Consider the following 20,830-nt stretch of genomic DNA (forward strand, 5'->3'; position numbering starts at 1 on the left):
GAGTCATTGTGAAACTCCAGGGTTGTTTTACTTCTGGTTTCACTGAATTCCACCCAAGACACACAAGGGAGCTCGAGGGGCAGTAGATAAAGGACTAAGCAGGGCCCAAACTGTTGCAGGAAACTATTTTGAATCAAAGGCAGGTGAATTCCACAGTACAAGGATGAAGCTTCCAAGCAGAGTTAATCAAAACCAGCCCCAGGGCCCTTTTCCTCGAGCCCATCCCTCCTGGAAACTTGTTTTACTCCAGCATACAAAAGATGCTCATACCTGATGCATAAAAATCCAAAGCTGATAATTTATCAGAACTCAAATAAATCATTACATGCAGATTATCTTCATTCAGAGTAGCTCGAGGTGATTTGATGTGGTGAGGATCTGATCAAGAAGTGAAATACTTGAATTCCACCTCACCTTTTGGACACCACAGGAGATTCTGTAAACAACTTCTTAAGGCAGTTATTAAAACCTCAGAGTTGACTTCAAAAGGAGGTAAATTGTCTCCCACTGCTTTCTAATTTATAAAGCAGTGAACAGATTTGCTTTGTTATAAAAAAAAAAAGTGTATTTATTTATTTTTACAAAAATGTACAGGAGGAGCACAGACCATCGATGCAACAAATCATCAACCCACTAAGATTTTAACAGCACCCACTTTGATTTTTGGATAATTCTGAACTGTGGAAAGAGTAAACTCTAAAGATTATCTACAATGTGAAACCTTAAAATAATTTACCGTTTTCATAAATATTTCTTATTCCTGAATATCTTTAAGGCATGAAAAATATGGGAAGAGAATGTACTAGGAAATGCCTTCCTTATTATTACAGAGACACTGAGGTAAGTGGAGCAGCACTGCATGGCAGGATCTGACTCAGTTTGAGGAACAGGAACAGTCCAACTGCAATATAAAGGCAGAAAAGTACATGGCTGAACTAATTCCAGTTTTAAAACCCTCTAAAAATCATCTCTATGGCCTGAAAACGTTTTATAAATCTTACTTTTCATACAACAGAAACATCCAAAGTTGTAGCAAAGTCTCACAATTTATTGTCGTACAAAACCAGAACCAATCCAAATAATCAGGCTGAAGTCTTGTCCAATACAAAAAGAAGCATAAAAATAGAACACAATATATAAGGCTAGAAGTAGTTAAATATTCCTGAACCCACAGTAACACTGGAATAATTGTTATTTACAAAATCTTGCCTAAATCTCTGAGACCATCTTGAGCTACAGCGATAACTTCTCTACCTTTTTAGATTAACATGCAGATCTGACAGCTGTAAATGATGAAAGGAATATACAAATATATGTACACCGAGGCACTGAGTGCTTTGCAAAGACTCTGTTCCCTGTGGTTGTTGTGAGGAGTTGGGTTGAGTCACTCACACTTCAGAAGATTTGTTGCATCCTCTCCTGCCCCCTCCCACCCCGAGTTATTGAGCACTTCACTCACATTCAGAAACAAACGGCTTTGAACAAAATGGTCTCCTCTGCTGTGGAAGTTGTGACACTTGGTTGCTACAAAAGGACTTCTTGCTGTCTGACACCCAAATTGGAGGATTCCCCATGGAATAGTCTGTGCATTTAATATTATAAATGCACTCATTGGACCAGCACCAAACAAACCCACATTTCAGCTGTGGAGAGCAATAGCACGACAATAGATATATACATTATTTTAAATACTTATAAAAATTTAATATACAAATGGCTCTGAATATACAATAATGTGGTAAAAAAGATTTAAAAAAAAAATAATCAAACTATGGTGAGAATACCACCATTAGGCACAAAGTATTTCTGGTGTTAGCAATTCTAAGGGAAGTCCAAAGACAGACCATTTATCATTTGTCTGGGTATTTCGAGATGAATCCCTTCAAGATAATGCAAGAACCTATAAAAAAAAAAAGAAAAGCAAAAGTGATTGTAAGGGAACAAAGTTAATTGCTAAATGAGGCAACACTTCTGTTATTTTGAGAGACAAATGCCCACCTTTCTTGTCTGGAATTATTTTGACAAAATAATTTTATTAAAATCCATAACTACCTGGAATATTGAAATGTAGGAAGATTTAGGAAAACCAAAACTTACCTTCTTTTAGTCTTCCCTTGCTCTTTAAGCTTCTCAGACCTACAGATCCCGCGGAGCGTGGGGAGGTATTCCAGGATGCTGGCCTGCTTGTTCCCCAGGTTTAAAGGGCTTCTGGAAAACACAGTTCTGATGACAGCCAGCCTCTTCTGTGCCTTTTTGTGAATGCTGAAACAGAGAACGAAGCTTTATTGGGTCTTGTTCAAGAATGTCCTGATTTTGTTTCTTTAGGATCAAATGTACTGGTTTAAAACTCCGTTAAACACATCAATGTCCAAAACTGCATCCCAAAGGATGAGATGTCTGCAGCTCCTGTGTGCTGCTTGGAACTCTGTTTGGTCTGCACCAAGCAACACCCACCAACACATTTAACACAGGTTCAACATGAGCAGGTGCTGGATGACAGATCTACATGTCCAGCACTTGCAGAATCCATTTTAGTCCATCTGTCTCTCTTGCAAAAGCCATTCCTTTGGGGGTTTGTTATTCTTTTAGGGGTGGGGGTGGTGTTTGTCCATTTTTAAATTAATTAGACTGAGGCTACCATTTCTGAGCAACATTATAGTCAGGCTATTCAAACAAAAAAAGTCACTTTTTGCAGACTGAGCAGTTAATTTAAGCTTATAAAACATATTCCAGTGTTTTGAGACATACTGACAACATAGTGGTATAAATGTGTACACATTAAATCTGAGACAGTCCTACTCCCTGTGAAATGCTTTTCTTGACAAAGAACTGCATTATATTCCAGGAATATTAGCAAAGCCTTACCTTGAGTCAGCTGACTCACTGAAGGACACACCATTCCTTGTGTTTGAGATATGCAAAGTAAGTCCCTCCAGCTGATCACTTGAAGGTGTTTTCCTGGTACTCAAAAAGGATTCCAAGTTTTGTGAAATATTAACAGAACACTTGTGAAAACTGAGTGCTTCAATAGCTGCCTTTACTTCACTGGAGCTCTGGGAACTCCACCAATCAGTATTTTCTATACTGAATTCATCACAAAGACCATTTCTGATTTTGGCATTTGTCCAATGAAATTCTTCCTCTCTGGAAAACTCCAGTGGTTCCTTGGTGTTGGTGCTTACACAGCAATCCAGGAAAGACATGTTTTCCACAAACTCAGTCAGTGAATTCAGACACTGAAAAACAAGAGCAGACCTTTCTTCATTTGCTGATGTTTTAGTTTTAACTCCTTTTTCTTCTCTATTCACCAACAATTTTGATTCCTTTTTATTCATTTCAGCACATGACGCAGGACCATCCAATGGCAAAGTTACGAATTCAGATGAATAGTTCAGTTCAGTATCAAATAAGTCACTGTCATCCAATATATCAAGCCTTTTATGAGTCTTTGTCTTCTTAGACCTTTTTCCAGGGCTACTCTTCCCAGAGCAACTACTGTTGGTAGACCTGTTTTTTGAAGAAACTGTGGTAGTCCTTTCAGGTGTAGACTTAGAGGCTTCAGACTGGTTTGAAAGAACTTGCACTGGTAAAGGAAGGATAAGTTCAAGATTACTGTATATAAAATCCACTTGCTTCATCTGGAATTCTGTGAGAAGCTGTATTAATTTATTCCATTCCTCCATGGTTGCGCTTTTGTGCTGTAAAATAAGAATCATGAGAAATTTATTAATAAAATTAATAAAAATATTATTACAGAAAATCTCTCACTTCTGGCTTTGTATTTATGAGGTGAGGGACTGTTCTGTTGGCAGGAGACTGCCCCCATCCAGGTTTTGCTTAATAACCACAGAACCCCCTAATTTCTACAACAAACCTTTGCAGAGATTTGCTTCTAAGAGGTCACTGTTCCTAGTGCTGGTTACACTCAATTATCTGGCATCATCCAAAGTATTAACTAAGCAACTCCAAAAATACCTTAAGAAATGTAAACAAGTCTTCTGAAGGCAACAGGATGTTCCGAAGGCCAAGCAACGTCTCTACACAGCCTGTGTCACATTTTGGAAGCTCCTGCAGACGTGCATCATCACCTGGAGGAGAATCCACCTTGGAATCATCACGTTCAGAATGAATTACATCACCTGCTTCACTTGTCTCCTCTCCTCCTGCACAAAGATAACAGGTTTGACTTGAACAGAAACAACTGCACCATGAAATCGATTTTTCACCTCTTTGCCTCAATTCCTTTTGTGAAGGAAACTGTAACTGTTGGCTCTTGCTGTGGTTCTGAATGAATGCAGTGACTGAAATGAGCCACTGCCACCCCAATTCCTTGCTGGCAGTGACACCAACCTGCCTTTGCAAGTGACCTTTGAAGGGGGTTGTGCCTCTTGGGTCTCACCCTGTTGGTCACTCACACCCCCAAACCTGTTGAGGATTCTCTTTCTGAACCCTTTGGGATCAAGTTCTTACCCATAAAACACCCAAACAGCCCTACCCAAATACTTAGGAGTCCTTCAAGAAGTTACCATTTATTTGTATGTGCCTGAGGATGGTTTGATTTAATCAAATTCCTGTTTAGATGGAGGTTTTTTTAAAGATGAAATCAAATCAACCTACCATGATGTGCCAGGCGTTTCTCCTTCAAGCATCCCCCTCCACTTCTAACCCAAAACTGTAAGTAGAGAACACATTTTCGGATGTCACAGTTATTTGTGGTCAGCAGAGCAGCCAAGTCTTTCCCATCTGTCCGTAGGTTCTCAGCCAGGCACAGGGTCTGGAGGTAACTGGTGGCATTTACCTGGACAAGGGTCAGACACAGAGTACTGAAACAACAGCCAGTCACACTGCAGTGAGTCACACAGCAGCAAATCATTCTACTTGTGTTTGCAATAAACTCTGCCTTTTAATACAGAGGATTAGTTTATTAAATTAGATTGAAGTTACATTAAAACCTTCTAGAGAAAAGCAGAATACCAAATCTATGCAGTCCATGCCAGAGAATTAAGTTCAGTTTAGAAGTTCAGCTCATTAAAAACAGACACACAAACACATTCTGCTCGTGGTCCTGAAACCACATACATCTTGTTTCTTATCACCACTGAGCAGCTGTTACTGAACTATATTCATTTTAAAGGGTTTTTTTTCATTCTTTCTTTTAACTCTGAACTGTCTGGAAATCCAACAGGTTTTTAGTAAGCAATTTCCCCTTCTGAAAAGTCAGTTCCTTCTGATTCTCATTTACTTATAGTTTTCAAATAATACAGAGCTAAAAATAAAACTATTTGCTATACAGAACACTGGTGTTTACATTCAAGGAATAACCCATAATATTTCTAAAATAGCTCCTATAATTTTAACCAATGAACATATATTGGCATAGCCAACCTTCAGATCAAAGCTATTAGATATATTATCTGTGAACTTAAATATCTACATCCTAAAAACTACATTAAAAGTGATTAAGTGATGTGCTTATCATAATTCTCAGAACTACTAAATTGTTTAGAAAATACATATTCCATGCTAACAAAACAGCTCCTACATGTAGAGATAAATACATCCCACACATCCTTGCATAAACCCCATGAACAGTCTCCTGATGAAACAAGTACATGAGAAATACATAAACCTACACCAATATTTAAATTTCAAACTGAAATCAGCTGACAATTACTTGCTTAGGCTGTACCTGCATTTCCAAACATACTTACCAGGGAAGGGGTTCTAAAGTTGATCTCTTCAAAAGAGCCATCAAACATTAAGCTGAAAGTTGGATCTGCATAAAGAGATACCAGTGAATTGTCATGACATTATGTTCCAAACTAGTTATTTCCTTTATCCATTACAGCAGANTGCTTTGTTATAAAAAAAAAAAGTGTATTTATTTATTTTTACAAAAATGTACAGGAGGAGCATAGACCATCGATGCAACAAATCATCAACCCACTAAGATTTTAACAGCACCCACTTTGATTTTTGGATAATTCTGAACTGTGGAAAGAGTAAACTCTAAAGATTATCTACAATGTGAAACCTTAAAATAATTTACCGTTTTCATAAATATTTCTTATTCCTGAATATCTTTAAGGCATGAAAAATATGGGAAGAGAATGTACTAGGAAATGCCTTCCTTATTATTACAGAGACACTGAGGTAAGTGGAGCAGCACTGCATGGCAGGATCTGACTCAGTTTGAGGAACAGGAACAGTCCAACTGCAATATAAAGGCAGAAAAGTACATGGCTGAACTAATTCCAGTTTTAAAACCCTCTAAAAATCATCTCTATGGCCTGAAAACGTTTTATAAATCTTACTTTTCATACAACAGAAACATCCAAAGTTGTAGCAAAGTCTCACAATTTATTGTCGTACAAAACCAGAACCAATCCAAATAATCAGGCTGAAGTCTTGTCCAATACAAAAAGAAGCATAAAAATAGAACACAATATATAAGGCTAGAAGTAGTTAAATATTCCTGAACCCACAGTAACACTGGAATAATTGTTATTTACAAAATCTTGCCTAAATCTCTGAGACCATCTTGAGCTACAGCGATAACTTCTCTACCTTTTTAGATTAACATGCAGATCTGACAGCTGTAAATGATGAAAGGAATATACAAATATATGTACACCGAGGCACTGAGTGCTTTGCAAAGACTCTGTTCCCTGTGGTTGTTGTGAGGAGTTGGGTTGAGTCACTCACACTTCAGAAGATTTGTTGCATCCTCTCCTGCCCCCTCCCACCCCGAGTTATTGAGCACTTCACTCACATTCAGAAACAAACGGCTTTGAACAAAATGGTCTCCTCTGCTGTGGAAGTTGTGACACTTGGTTGCTACAAAAGGACTTCTTGCTGTCTGACACCCAAATTGGAGGATTCCCCATGGAATAGTCTGTGCATTTAATATTATAAATGCACTCATTGGACCAGCACCAAACAAACCCACATTTCAGCTGTGGAGAGCAATAGCACGACAATAGATATATACATTATTTTAAATACTTATAAAAATTTAATATACAAATGGCTCTGAATATACAATAATGTGGTAAAAAAGATTTAAAAAAAAAATAATCAAACTATGGTGAGAATACCACCATTAGGCACAAAGTATTTCTGGTGTTAGCAATTCTAAGGGAAGTCCAAAGACAGACCATTTATCATTTGTCTGGGTATTTCGAGATGAATCCCTTCAAGATAATGCAAGAACCTATAAAAAAAAAAAGAAAAGCAAAAGTGATTGTAAGGGAACAAAGTTAATTGCTAAATGAGGCAACACTTCTGTTATTTTGAGAGACAAATGCCCACCTTTCTTGTCTGGAATTATTTTGACAAAATAATTTTATTAAAATCCATAACTACCTGGAATATTGAAATGTAGGAAGATTTAGGAAAACCAAAACTTACCTTCTTTTAGTCTTCCCTTGCTCTTTAAGCTTCTCAGACCTACAGATCCCGCGGAGCGTGGGGAGGTATTCCAGGATGCTGGCCTGCTTGTTCCCCAGGTTTAAAGGGCTTCTGGAAAACACAGTTCTGATGACAGCCAGCCTCTTCTGTGCCTTTTTGTGAATGCTGAAACAGAGAACGAAGCTTTATTGGGTCTTGTTCAAGAATGTCCTGATTTTGTTTCTTTAGGATCAAATGTACTGGTTTAAAACTCCGTTAAACACATCAATGTCCAAAACTGCATCCCAAAGGATGAGATGTCTGCAGCTCCTGTGTGCTGCTTGGAACTCTGTTTGGTCTGCACCAAGCAACACCCACCAACACATTTAACACAGGTTCAACATGAGCAGGTGCTGGATGACAGATCTACATGTCCAGCACTTGCAGAATCCATTTTAGTCCATCTGTCTCTCTTGCAAAAGCCATTCCTTTGGGGGTTTGTTATTCTTTTAGGGGTGGGGGTGGTGTTTGTCCATTTTTAAATTAATTAGACTGAGGCTACCATTTCTGAGCAACATTATAGTCAGGCTATTCAAACAAAAAAAGTCACTTTTTGCAGACTGAGCAGTTAATTTAAGCTTATAAAACATATTCCAGTGTTTTGAGACATACTGACAACATAGTGGTATAAATGTGTACACATTAAATCTGAGACAGTCCTACTCCCTGTGAAATGCTTTTCTTGACAAAGAACTGCATTATATTCCAGGAATATTAGCAAAGCCTTACCTTGAGTCAGCTGACTCACTGAAGGACACACCATTCCTTGTGTTTGAGATATGCAAAGTAAGTCCCTCCAGCTGATCACTTGAAGGTGTTTTCCTGGTACTCAAAAAGGATTCCAAGTTTTGTGAAATATTAACAGAACACTTGTGAAAACTGAGTGCTTCAATAGCTGCCTTTACTTCACTGGAGCTCTGGGAACTCCACCAATCAGTATTTTCTATACTGAATTCATCACAAAGACCATTTCTGATTTTGGCATTTGTCCAATGAAATTCTTCCTCTCTGGAAAACTCCAGTGGTTCCTTGGTGTTGGTGCTTACACAGCAATCCAGGAAAGACATGTTTTCCACAAACTCAGTCAGTGAATTCAGACACTGAAAAACAAGAGCAGACCTTTCTTCATTTGCTGATGTTTTAGTTTTAACTCCTTTTTCTTCTCTATTCACCAACAATTTTGATTCCTTTTTATTCATTTCAGCACATGACGCAGGACCATCCAATGGCAAAGTTACGAATTCAGATGAATAGTTCAGTTCAGTATCAAATAAGTCACTGTCATCCAATATATCAAGCCTTTTATGAGTCTTTGTCTTCTTAGACCTTTTTCCAGGGCTACTCTTCCCAGAGCAACTACTGTTGGTAGACCTGTTTTTTGAAGAAACTGTGGTAGTCCTTTCAGGTGTAGACTTAGAGGCTTCAGACTGGTTTGAAAGAACTTGCACTGGTAAAGGAAGGATAAGTTCAAGATTACTGTATATAAAATCCACTTGCTTCATCTGGAATTCTGTGAGAAGCTGTATTAATTTATTCCATTCCTCCATGGTTGCGCTTTTGTGCTGTAAAATAAGAATCATGAGAAATTTATTAATAAAATTAATAAAAATATTATTACAGAAAATCTCTCACTTCTGGCTTTGTATTTATGAGGTGAGGGACTGTTCTGTTGGCAGGAGACTGCCCCCATCCAGGTTTTGCTTAATAACCACAGAACCCCCTAATTTCTACAACAAACCTTTGCAGAGATTTGCTTCTAAGAGGTCACTGTTCCTAGTGCTGGTTACACTCAATTATCTGGCATCATCCAAAGTATTAACTAAGCAACTCCAAAAATACCTTAAGAAATGTAAACAAGTCTTCTGAAGGCAACAGGATGTTCCGAAGGCCAAGCAACGTCTCTACACAGCCTGTGTCACATTTTGGAAGCTCCTGCAGACGTGCATCATCACCTGGAGAAGAATCCACCTTGGAATCATCACGTTCAGAATGAATTACATCACCTGCTTCACTTGTCTCCTCTCCTCCTGCACAAAGATAACAGGTTTGACTTGAACAGAAACAACTGCACCATGAAATCGATTTTTCACCTCTTTGCCTCAATTCCTTTTGTGAAGGAAACTGTAACTGTTGGCTCTTGCTGTGGTTCTGAATGAATGCAGTGACTGAAATGAGCCACTGCCACCCCAATTCCTTGCTGGCAGTGACACCAACCTGCCTTTGCAAGTGACCTTTGAAGGGGGTTGTGCCTCTTGGGTCTCACCCTGTTGGTCACTCACACCCCCAAACCTGTTGAGGATTCTCTTTCTGAACCCTTTGGGATCAAGTTCTTACCCATAAAACACCCAAACAGCCCTACCCAAATACTTAGGAGTCCTTCAAGAAGTTACCATTTATTTGTATGTGCCTGAGGATGGTTTGATTTAATCAAATTCCTGTTTAGATGGAGGTTTTTTAAAGATGAAATCAAATCAACCTACCATGATGTGCCAGGCGTTTCTCCTTCAAGCATCCCCCTCCACTTCTAACCCAAAACTGTAAGTAGAGAACACATTTTCGGATGTCACAGTTATTTGTGGTCAGCAGAGCAGCCAAGTCTTTCCCATCTGTCCGTAGGTTCTCAGCCAGGCAGAGGGTCTGGAGGTAACTGGTGGCATTTACCTGGACAAGGGTCAGACACAGAGCACTGAAACAACTGCCAGTCACACTGCAGTGAGTCACACAGCAGCAAATCATTCTACTTGTGTTTGCAATAAACTCTGCCTTTTAATACAGAGGATTAGTTTATTAAATTAGATTGAAGTTACATTAAAACCTTCTAGAGAAAAGCAGAATACCAAATCTATGCAGTCCATGCCAGAGAATTAAGTTCAGTTTAGAAGTTCAGCTCATTAAAAACAGACACACAAACACATTCTGCTCGTGGTCCTGAAACCACATACATCTTGTTTCTTATCACCACTGAGCAGCTGTTACTGAACTATATTCATTTTAAAGGGTTTTTTTTCATTCTTTCTTTTAACTCTGAACTGTCTGGAAATCCAACAGGTTTTTAGTAAGCAATTTCCCCTTCTGAAAAGTCAGTTCCTTCTGATTCTCATTTACTTATAGTTTTCAAATAATACAGAGCTAAAAATAAAACTATTTGCTATACAGAACACTGGTGTTTACATTCAAGGAATAACCCATAATATTTCTAAAATAGCTCCTATAATTTTAACCAATGAACATATATTGGCATAGCCAACCTTCAGATCAAAGCTATTAGATATATTATCTGTGAACTTAAATATCTACATCCTAAAAACTACATTAAAAGTGATTAAGTGATGTGCTTATCATAATTCTCAGAACTACTAAATTGTTTAGAAAATACATATTCCATGCTAACAAAACAGCTCCTACATGTAGAGATAAATACATCCCACACATCCTTGCATAAACCCCATGAACAGTCTCCTGATGAAACAGGTACATGAGAAATACATAAACCTACACCAATATTTAAATTTCAAACTGAAATCAGCTGACAATTACTTGCTTAGGCTGTACCTGCATTTCCAAACATACTTACCAGGGAAGGGGTTCTAAAGTTGATCTCTTCAAAAGAGCCATCAAACATTAAGCTGAAAGTTGGATCTGCATAAAGAGATACCAGTGAACTGTCAGGACATTATGTTCCAAACTAGTTATTTCCTTTATCCATTACAGCAGATAGTATCTTTATTCAAACACTAAAATCCTCTAATTTTGCATTTAGGAGCTGTATTCAACCATCACCACTTAAACCAACTTATTAAAAGAGGCTCTTCTGTCTGTAAAGGCCAATTACTGTCACAAACACTACTCACCATTGGTGGTCAGAATTACAGGTCTCTTTGCAGTTGCCATGAATGTCTTTATTGCACTTAGAAACCCTGCATCTTCATCAAATATTATATCCACCTACAGAAAACAAGTGCAAAATATCAACAGTTTTGTAACAACAGCTACAAGCTGTGAAGGCAGTCAGAGTGTATTCCATGTGAATTTTACCTCTTCAAACAGAATGAGGGACGTTGCACTTTTCCTGTTGTGTTCTCCTCCCTCTTCCTTGCTTATTGACTTAGTTTGAGCATCTTTCTTTTCTTCAAGTGAATTCTGAGTATTTCCTGCAGACGGATGAAGAATTGAGCAGGAAGGAGGACTGAAACCATTTAAAATGCATTCCAGGTTCAAAAACCCCCCAAGTATAAACTGCCCAAGAAAATCTACTCTTTTCTCCACAGCCTCACACACAGTGTAGCATTTCCATCTCCAAAGGTAACTAATTATTAAACAGGGATACCCACCTCTATTTTTTTCCTCAGCTGTTACTTCTCCATCACTTCCTTTATGTTTGGAAGAGATTTTGAAGTAGTTTGCAAGAGTTTTAGGGGCCAAGTTTCGTTTTAAACCAGCTCCTTTTGGTGACAGTGGTGGTTTTCTTGGTGAAATAACTTTCTTTGGAGAATACATTTTTTCTGCAAGATATGTTTTACATTAAACTTCAGCTACAAATATAGCGTCGAACTGACATTTCTCAGGCAAACTTAAGGAAGCCTCATTTTTTTTATCTAGTACAGGACAGGTTTACTGTGCTGATTTCTGCTCATTTTCTTTTTCTCTTGTTAAAAGGAATGCTTTCTGTTCAACTTTCTGTTAAAGTGCCACAGCCTTTACTCCACCACTACAGAAATAAGACAATCAAGAGTCAGTATTTTGATAAAGTCATTATTTAATTTGGTGTGCAGCTGTGTTAGCCCACAGAGCATTTCTTACCATTATGGCCAGATGAGCTGAAATTTATCTTTTTTAAAACACCTGATGTCTAAAATTTGTTTGGGGAATTCAGTTCCTGACACCCTCCTCCCCCTACAAAAACCTCCGTTCCAAAACTCCAACCAAACAAAAAACCCCAGATACAACCCCTTAAAAACTTACTTGGTGACTTGGCAGTGCTACAGCTGTTGAAAAAGCAAGGCTTGTGTGCATTGACACCTTTTTTGTCCACTTGATGAGACTGAGTAGCTTCTCTCAGCTGGGACAGGATCTGCCTGCCACTGCGCTGGCAGGAGGCATTCACCTCAAAGATCTGCAGTGGGATTGGATGGAAGACATAAAAAACCCCTGGTAGGCATCCTGTATCACAAATGCTTTTGTATCACTAGTTATTAACAAGAAAAAAGCACTGAGGAAAGGTCTCCACCCACCTTAAAGCCAAGCTCCTGAGCACAGGCATACACTGCAGCAGTTTTCCCCACTCCTGGAGGGCCAGTTATCAGCACTGTGTTGCAAAGGCTTGTCTCCTCCTCAATATCAGATTTATTATCTTTGAACTCAAGGCTGCTCAGGGAATCTGTAGATTTAAAAGAGAAGAAAGGATTATGTTATTTTTTTGCCAACTTTTAACAAAAGAGGAGCTATGTTATTTTTAATTCTATCGGCACCTTCATGCTCTTTGTCCTCTTTTTCCCCTTTCTGGTTTCTTTTTTCTTCCAAATCAGCTCTTTTTTTCCATTCTTTTAACCAACTACAAAAGGAAGAAACAGAACAAAAAATAAGAATTACTGCTGAATAAAATGAACGAAATTAAGATGGAATAGAACATAAAAGCATCAGCCACTTGTCATCCCTCACAAACTTATCAAGTCCTTTCAGATTTCAAAAAAACATTGTTCAGGATTTTGTACAAAAGAATTCTTCTGTACAAAAGGATTCCTTCTTCATTCTCCAGTCTATAGGCTGGTTGGTGTAAAAACAAGTCACCCAGTGAATTACTTAGTCAGATGGATCTTTGAATTCTGCAGAACTTTTTGGAGGCAAACCAAACCCAAGGCCACAAACACACCCCCTGTGTGGGTCATTCAAGCCTAGTGTTAAACAACTGACTCTGCATCTTTGAGCACAATCAAGTAACAGCAACTTCTGAGCTAAGACTGGATCCACATTCCCACTTCTGACCTGTGCAGCCTTTCAATTTCTTTCTTGTTCCCTACGAGTTCACTGGAATCTTGAGGCTGGTATTTTTCTGTCCAGAGTGTGTCTTCCTTTTCAACACCTACAGAAAAAACATTATCCATTTTTCTATATGCAAAAGAGTTGATCAAGCCCAGAATATTAAGACTAGACAGGATTTTTGCATCACAGTGGAAAGCTGACATAATCATACACACACCACACTCCCTCAATGCACAGAGAATTAAAATGAGGCAGGAAATGCAGTTACCTGACAGTACACTTGGCTCTGATGAACATCCAGTGTCTTCTGCCTTCTGGGTCTCGCTTCTCCCCAGATGTGTGGTTTGTCCTGTCTCTGTCTGTTTTTCTCCAGATACAGGAGAAATAAGGTTCCTGGAAACTCTTGATTTTATTTCACTCTCTGTACCTTCAGTTTGTTTTCTTCTTTTTGATTTGCGCTCTTCTGTTTCTTTCCTTTTCCTCTTAGTTTCCTTGCTGTTGTCAGGATGTTTCTGATCTACCTCAGAATTTGCAGTCTCATCTCTGCTTTCTAAGGAAAAAAAAGTTACATCCTTCTAAAATTTCAGGCTCTGCCCATTACCACTGTACAGTTGTTTAAACTGTATTTGTAGAATTTGGTCAAAATGGCCTAAAACGTGAGGACCAACTGACTTCCCACAACAGTATTTTCCTTCAGTGAGGTGTTTCTGGCAATTCCAAGCTGGTTTTTTTTATGCCAGACAGAGAGAGAGTGTTTTTCTCCCCCTACACAGATCACCAACCTTGCAGACTGTTTTCCAAACCCAAGTGCTCCGTTTGCTTTTTCAGGAACTTGCGGAAGTATTTTTTCACAGGAAACTGAGAATTAGAAGACAGGATCTCATCCAGTAAATCCTTCTTGAATGGGTCAGGGAAAACTGGTCGGTGGCCTGAAAGCTGTAACACACACATACACACACACACAAAATTACCCAAAAACATTACACAGAATGGCTGCTTTGCATAATTTAAACTGGCAGCTGTCTTGTTAAAGTCAGAGATTAACAAAAACTGAAGTTAAGGACTGTTGGGAACTGCCTAAAGTCAAGATGCAAAATGAATAACTCACACACAGGGAAATAAAAGAGAAATTAAAATATTCCAGGACTGGAACAGATTCAAACTACAGGACTTTTTTAAAAAACAGAAGTCCAAACAACTACCAAAACAATTTAAATTTTGAAGTACTAACCACGAGTGCAGAACAATTTCCAGGTGGTTTTGAATTCACCGTGGAAAATTCACCAAGTGAGAGAGTGATTTTTGTGACGTTGGTGACTTCAGCATTCAGCTCCCTCAGCTTAGTTAACAGAGGACAGGATGGTGACTGCAATTTCCACATTGGACAACCTATGGAAGAACCCCCACCAAAACCAAAACAACAGTTAACTTCTATTTCAGGGGAAAGAAATGGGCTGTTCTTCTCTCTTTTGTGAATTATTCTGCCTTTGTCAGGAGGAAATGGTTTCTGCCCCAATCAGTCCAACACAATCTTTATTCTCCAAACTGGAACTTGACAGACCAACCTTTTTGATTAAATATTCAGAATTTTGCACCCTCACCCATATATGTTTAGACTACTTTATCATCAATTTAATCTGCACATTTTGAATTCAAAACCAATTCACTGGAAGCTTCTAAGTTTTGTTTTCTTACTGGGACACAAAACAAGAGGAAACTCCCAGCTATTCCAGTCATAAGCTGTTCAACTTTTATCTTTTCTGCACAAATTTACTAGAAATTTAAACCAAAAAGCTTAACAAGAGCTTACAGTCATCCTTCTGCTGCACATGGACAACAGTCTTAAAGCAGGAACTTGCAAGAGAATAAGCTTCCATTGCTGCTGCTTTCTTTGCAATCTGTCTTTTCAGGGACTCTGGCAACCCACTCATCAGGAATTCACGTTTTGCTCTGAACTGATCATCATCCTGAGAGTTTTCAGATGCATCTCGGCTTTAATGAAAACAGAAGTGAAAAGAAAATAGAATCATTAGAACTACCAGCTATGCAAGGCTGAATTTAGTCACATTCTCTTAGAACTGCTAAAATTTATTTCCATGGAGTAAGTTTATATTTCTTTTTAAATATTGTGTTAGAGATTTCAATTAAAAAAAAATCTGTTTGGTTTTGTATTTTTATATGCAATTTGGGATTTCTTTTTAATCGCTCATCATTCAGCCATCTAAAAATGGAGCAACAATGGTAGAGGAACTCTCAAAAACCTCCTAAAATTTTGGAAGCAGGTTAACATATTGATCAGTATAAAACCCATGAACATTTACATCACATTTCAATAAGTGTATTTAAATTTGTAAAATGAGAGGATGTTAAAGTAACTTTGAAACATGTTTTGGTTCTTAAGCAACTGGAATCTTGTGAACTGACCTGCTTTCATCAAAGATCACAATTGGTCCACCTGCAGAGTTCTGAGCATTCCTGCCCAGGCAGGAAGGTGGATATCCCAGTTTCCCTGTGAAAAGGAGAAGACATGATTAGATTAACACTGATAGAGGATTCTGACCTTGCTTCTCTGTTCACTACCTGCATGTTCCATTCAACAACAATCTCTTTTTCTTAAGGGAAAGCTGAGTATTTTAACAAAATTCATTACAGTTTTATTACTAATTATTTTATCACTACAGATTTTATTTTCTGTAACATTAGAGAAAAAAATCATAAATTAGAAGAGAACAGTAAATTATCGACAGTTTTCCAAACATAGTTTGCCCTCAAAGAAGAAAAATCAAAGCAACACATGTAAATAACTTACACAAAAAGGAAATGTGTATACTGGAATACTGTTAACAAAAGAATCAGAATAAAATATGAATGCACTGCAAAGGCAGCTTTATAAACCAAAGTTACAATAGTCAATAACTGTAACAAAAACAAACACATTCAGTAAAACCCAATTACCTTTTGAGTTCTTCACAACCTTCAAGTTTTTAGACTTCTTCCCCAAAACATCATTTAAGCTCCGAAGTTTCTTTGGCTTCACACTCTGCTCTGTAGTAGTGACACTACTCACACTGGAATCTAAAATTATTACAGATTCCTAGAGGGAAAACAAACAAAGTAAGAAAGGAAACACAACTTTTCCTCCTCAATTAACAACACGTTGCACAGACATCTACCTTACTTGATTCTTTACAAGAAACGCTTGCAAGCCAAGAATCATTTTTGCTGCTTAAATGAGTCACAAACACATCAGAATAATTCTTGCCCTACAAATATAAAGCCTTACATCACTGTCCTGGGATTTTCTCCTCTCAGCAAGAGCTCGCTGGCGAGACGAGCGTCTCACAGGAGCTGGGGAGTCTTCGTGCCCCTTTGATCTATTCTGCTGTATAGCCTTGGCTTTCTCAACCAGCTGCTTGGCTTTGGATCTGTTTTTAGAAGCAGAGTTTATCTGTTAACAAAGAACAGGAAAACCAAAAGAGCAATTAATATCTTCGCTGAGTATTTAGCAAACGAATATAACTGTTCACGTTCACTGCAGTGTAATTTTAACAAAACGTCATTGGTATCAAAAAGAAGAGGAAATAACTGAAAGGAGAAGCAAACCAAGATGGTATCAAGTTTTCAAAAGGCAGTGAGAGCCCTACAAGGGCCCTTTGTCCACAGAACACATGAAATATGGGCAGTGACATTCTTTCTGCTGTGCCCAAACAGTGTCACAGGTTGGACAGGACCTCCAGGATCATCAAAGTCCAACCACTGACCGACCTCCAACCACCCTGGCAACCAAACCACAGCACTGAGTGCCACGGCCAGTCATTCCTATGTCCCATCCTGAGAGCCTGCAGCACAGCAACATGCCATTTATTGGGTTTTTCTGTAATGAAAAGCAGATCTGTACTAATATAACATGTTTTAAAATCTAAGGGAGAAGAAGCTATCTGGAATTCTATCATAAATCAGATCTATCATAATGCTCCCTTTCCCCAGGGCAGCTGAGAACTGTCGTGTTGCACTACATTCAACTGTTACACAATATGAGAAGAACACAGTTATACACACAGAGGAAGTGATAAAATACTGAAACACAAACTGTTACATAAATCACCTTTGTATTTTTGGAGTGAAACTCTTCGTTTTTCGTTGCTCCAGCTTTGTTTGATTTTTTAGCTGCACTGATACGTGTGAACCTCATCCTAATTAGGGAAAAAGTATTATGACATTATCACTGTTTAATAAAGGGAAATGTTACTGTCCATCTCATGTTCAAAAGCCTTTAAAAATACAGTGCTGTAAACAGAAGCAACCCCCCCAATTGGTTTTTCATTTTTGTTGCTGTTTGGTTGTTTGGGTTTCTTAAATGTCTTTACTGCAAACACATTCTTAATCAGTTTTGGCTCTTCTCTATTATTTTCCACCATGATCAACCATGCAAGTTTATATAACTTTATAATTACGTCTTACTTTCAAAATGCTTGCATAAAATTAAAGAGCAAAAAGGTGGAATATACTCTACAAAGTTTACCTTATTGGGCTGTTTCCATCAGAGGGCACAGTGATCACCTCAGCTCTGTACATGCTGCTTTTCTTGGAGGACTGCCTGCTTGCCTTTGGGGTAGAAGCCTGTAGTGGACTCAATTCATCTGCAGAAAGGGCAGTTCTAATCCTGGCTTTTTTAGGTGTAATATTTGTGGATGTTTGGATTTTCTGCTGCCTTAAACTCCTCCTTAACTTATTCACTTTTGGACTTGATAAAATTATTACATCTGGGGTGTTTTCCACAGTAAGAAAGTCAGCACTCGAATCCACTTCTCCACAGTTGCTGGTGCTGGAGACAGGAGTCTCCTTAGTTTCTGAGGCCTTTCTTCTCCTGCTTCCTTTTTTCTGAACCTTTCTAGATCTTTTGGGTTTAGTTCTATTGCTTTTAGGGCTAGACTGTGTGTATCTGTCCACATGATCTTCCGGTATTCCACCCTCTAATCGTTTATTTGAAGGAATGGCATCTTCAGGTCCTTCTTTTTCTTTGGAAAGCTTTGCAGAGGCTTGCTTTTGTTTTCCAGGTGCCTTTTTAACTCCACTTTTTGTTACATCTGATGTTGGTTGTCTAAAGGCCTTCATGAACTGATGCTTTTCTTCCAGGGTGCATTTTGGCTTCAAAGAATCCATCCCTGCAGTCTCTAGGACAGCCAACTCCAACTCCTCTTCCTCAATAACCACGTTAGATTTCCTCTTCTGAGTCACCTGTTCAGTTTGCTCACAGTCCAAGAGGGGTGGGCTGCTTTCTTTCTCCCCTCCACGTCCTTTCTGCTTCAAAAAAATGGAAGCTATTTTCCTGGAGCCCTTCTGCTCTTTGTGTAAGGGAGGTAACTTGGGGGGAATGGAGTGAACTTGTGCCAGGACAGTGACTGTTCTGAGTGGTGGCTGCTGAGACTCCTCACACTTTTCTGGCTCACGAACACCATCACTTTTGTCCCCTTCATTTGCTGTAGCACCAGTGCCCACTGTTGGCTTTGTGCCTTCTTCAGCATTGCTTTCTCCCTGACTCTTCAAGAAGTCCTCAAATGACACTGTTATTATACAATCATTTACCTGTGATGTCCCATCATCCGCAGGAACCTCAAAACTGGAATCATCAGGAGCAGCATCACTCTCTGCTACTGTATTTTTCTCCTCCTCAGCTTCCTTTGTACAAGTTTCATTCATCTGGTTTTCAGATGAAAAGCTTTCAGACAAATCCATATTTGCTTTGTGCTTCCTTTTCCTTGATTTTCTTATCCTATTTTTTGACCCATTTGTTTCAGAGCCAGCATTTTTAGCATTTTTCCTGGAGAGGACAGCATTTGAGAAGTTCTCCCTTTCCACATCATCTTCTGCTAATTCTCTTGCACATTTTTGGTCAACTAGAGTACAAGTAGCAATAAAGTCACTGCTGTCTTGTTGCAGTCTTGTTGCCACTCTGCTGTCATCACTACTAATTCCTATTTCATTGTCATTCTCAGGTTCTTTCAGTTTATGATTTAAATTAACTTTCTTCCCTTTTCTCTTTCGTTTCAAAGATGGTTTAAAAGCTGACTTACAGTCTTTGTCATCAGCATCCAGCACTAGTTTATCTTCTCCATCCCCAACTGGCAATGTGGCTTTCTCAGTTACAGATGTCTTCTTAAAATAATCCAGGATATTGTTGGGTTTTGGTGATGACAAAGCTTTATCCACTGGTTTTGCTAATGGTGAAAAATACCTTGTGATGGTTTTGACAGAAGCATCTTCCTCTCGTCGTTTCTTGCATGGCTGTAAAAAGCACAACATGAATCTTGGTTTTAAAAAACTTCAGGTGACTTAGTATGGCAATATAAAGCTGTACAGTGATACAGATGAATGACAGCGGTACTTTTTCAGAAGACAAAAACTTGTTAGTGTGCTAAGACTGTGCATGCATCAACTTTATCTCCATGTTTTCAAAAGCCATCTAAGCTTGAAATAAAGATTTTGCCATTTCAAATAAATAAAAAATCCCATCCTGAAACCTTGAGATGGTCAAAACTGAGAGGGACCCCAAGGTCTTCAGAACAGCTCTGCAGAGATTCCACAGTGCTGGGGCTCTGAAAGTCTCGGTCACTTCAGCTGCTCGACCCATTGGTAACCTCGGGATGTTCCCCAGAGCTTTATGGGGTTTAGAAGGGAATTCCAATGTCTCTTAAAAATGTCTGATCCTACCCTGAGCATCTGACTCATTTTAAGACGACCTTTCAAGTACTTAAAGAAAATGAATGAAAGAGAATTCTTATCTCGCATCACAATTCAAACCCTCATGATCTCTTTAGGCAGAATTCCCTGTATTTTGATCTCTGATCAAAGAGCATTCACTTGGCTCCAAGGGAGACTTTGGCTCACAAAGCCTTTTACAACCCTTCGCTTATTACAAACCGAAATCTCGAAATCCCACCCTGTGAGGGGGAAAACGCCCCTTCCCGGAGCCCCCGGGAGGCGAATCATGACAGCCCGGCCCGGGGAGGTTCTAACCCTGACCCGGGGGCGCGGGCCGGGCACGGGCGGCCCCTCACACGACGCGGGCACAGCGGGCACGCCCTGTCAGGGGCCAGCAGCCAAGGGGCGAACGCCCAAAGGGGCGCCCCCGCCAGCCCGCCCTCACAGCACGCCCCCCCGGGACCGCTCCCCCGACCCCACCTGATCGCCGCCGTCGTCGCCGGCGAGGAGCAGCGGCGGGGACGCGGCCGCGGCGGCCACGGCGACCCTGCCCACCATGTCCCCCTCAGGGCCGGGGGGCGCGCGCGGCCGCCATGGACCCCCCTGCCCCGGGGATGGCGCCGCCTCGCGGGCGCGCGCTCCGGGCAGGGAGGGAAAAAAGCGCGCGCGCGGGACCGCGTTCGGAGCGTCCGCGCGGAAA

At 39.5% G+C, this 20,830-nt stretch overlaps 2 protein-coding genes across 2 annotated transcripts; both read right to left on the reverse strand.

Annotated features, from left to right (window-relative positions):
* Positions 1-554: 554 nt before the first annotated feature.
* Positions 555-5,923, reverse strand: LOC108495772 (ATPase family AAA domain-containing protein 5-like). Its single transcript, XM_017811818.1, has 7 exons — positions 5,896-5,923; positions 5,712-5,776; positions 4,618-4,798; positions 3,976-4,163; positions 2,866-3,698; positions 2,098-2,262; positions 555-1,900 (listed from the first exon to the last, which is right to left on the reverse strand). The coding sequence occupies exons 1-7, from the start codon at positions 5,921-5,923 to the stop codon at positions 1,822-1,824; spliced, it is 1,539 nt and encodes a 512-aa protein (XP_017667307.1). The 3' UTR covers positions 555-1,821.
* Positions 5,905-20,689, reverse strand: LOC108495933 (ATPase family AAA domain-containing protein 5-like). The gene is made up of 23 exons (XM_017812172.1): positions 20,611-20,689; positions 17,951-19,713; positions 17,534-17,621; positions 16,712-16,876; positions 16,384-16,522; positions 15,853-15,937; positions 15,239-15,420; positions 14,660-14,817; positions 14,211-14,364; positions 13,697-13,978; positions 13,432-13,528; positions 12,918-13,000; positions 12,681-12,826; positions 12,412-12,562; positions 11,781-11,951; positions 11,485-11,600; positions 11,301-11,394; positions 11,024-11,088; positions 9,930-10,110; positions 9,289-9,476; positions 8,179-9,011; positions 7,411-7,575; positions 5,905-7,213 (listed from the first exon to the last, which is right to left on the reverse strand). Exons 1-23 carry the CDS (start codon positions 20,686-20,688, stop codon positions 7,135-7,137), a joined length of 5,463 nt encoding a protein of 1,820 aa, XP_017667661.1. The 5' UTR covers position 20,689; the 3' UTR covers positions 5,905-7,134.
* Positions 20,690-20,830: the final 141 nt, after the last annotated feature.

This window comes from Lepidothrix coronata, unplaced genomic scaffold, assembly GCF_001604755.1.
Source record: "Lepidothrix coronata isolate B3197 unplaced genomic scaffold, Lepidothrix_coronata-1.0 Scaffold34, whole genome shotgun sequence".
Classification (NCBI taxonomy): Eukaryota; Metazoa; Chordata; class Aves; order Passeriformes; family Pipridae; genus Lepidothrix; species Lepidothrix coronata.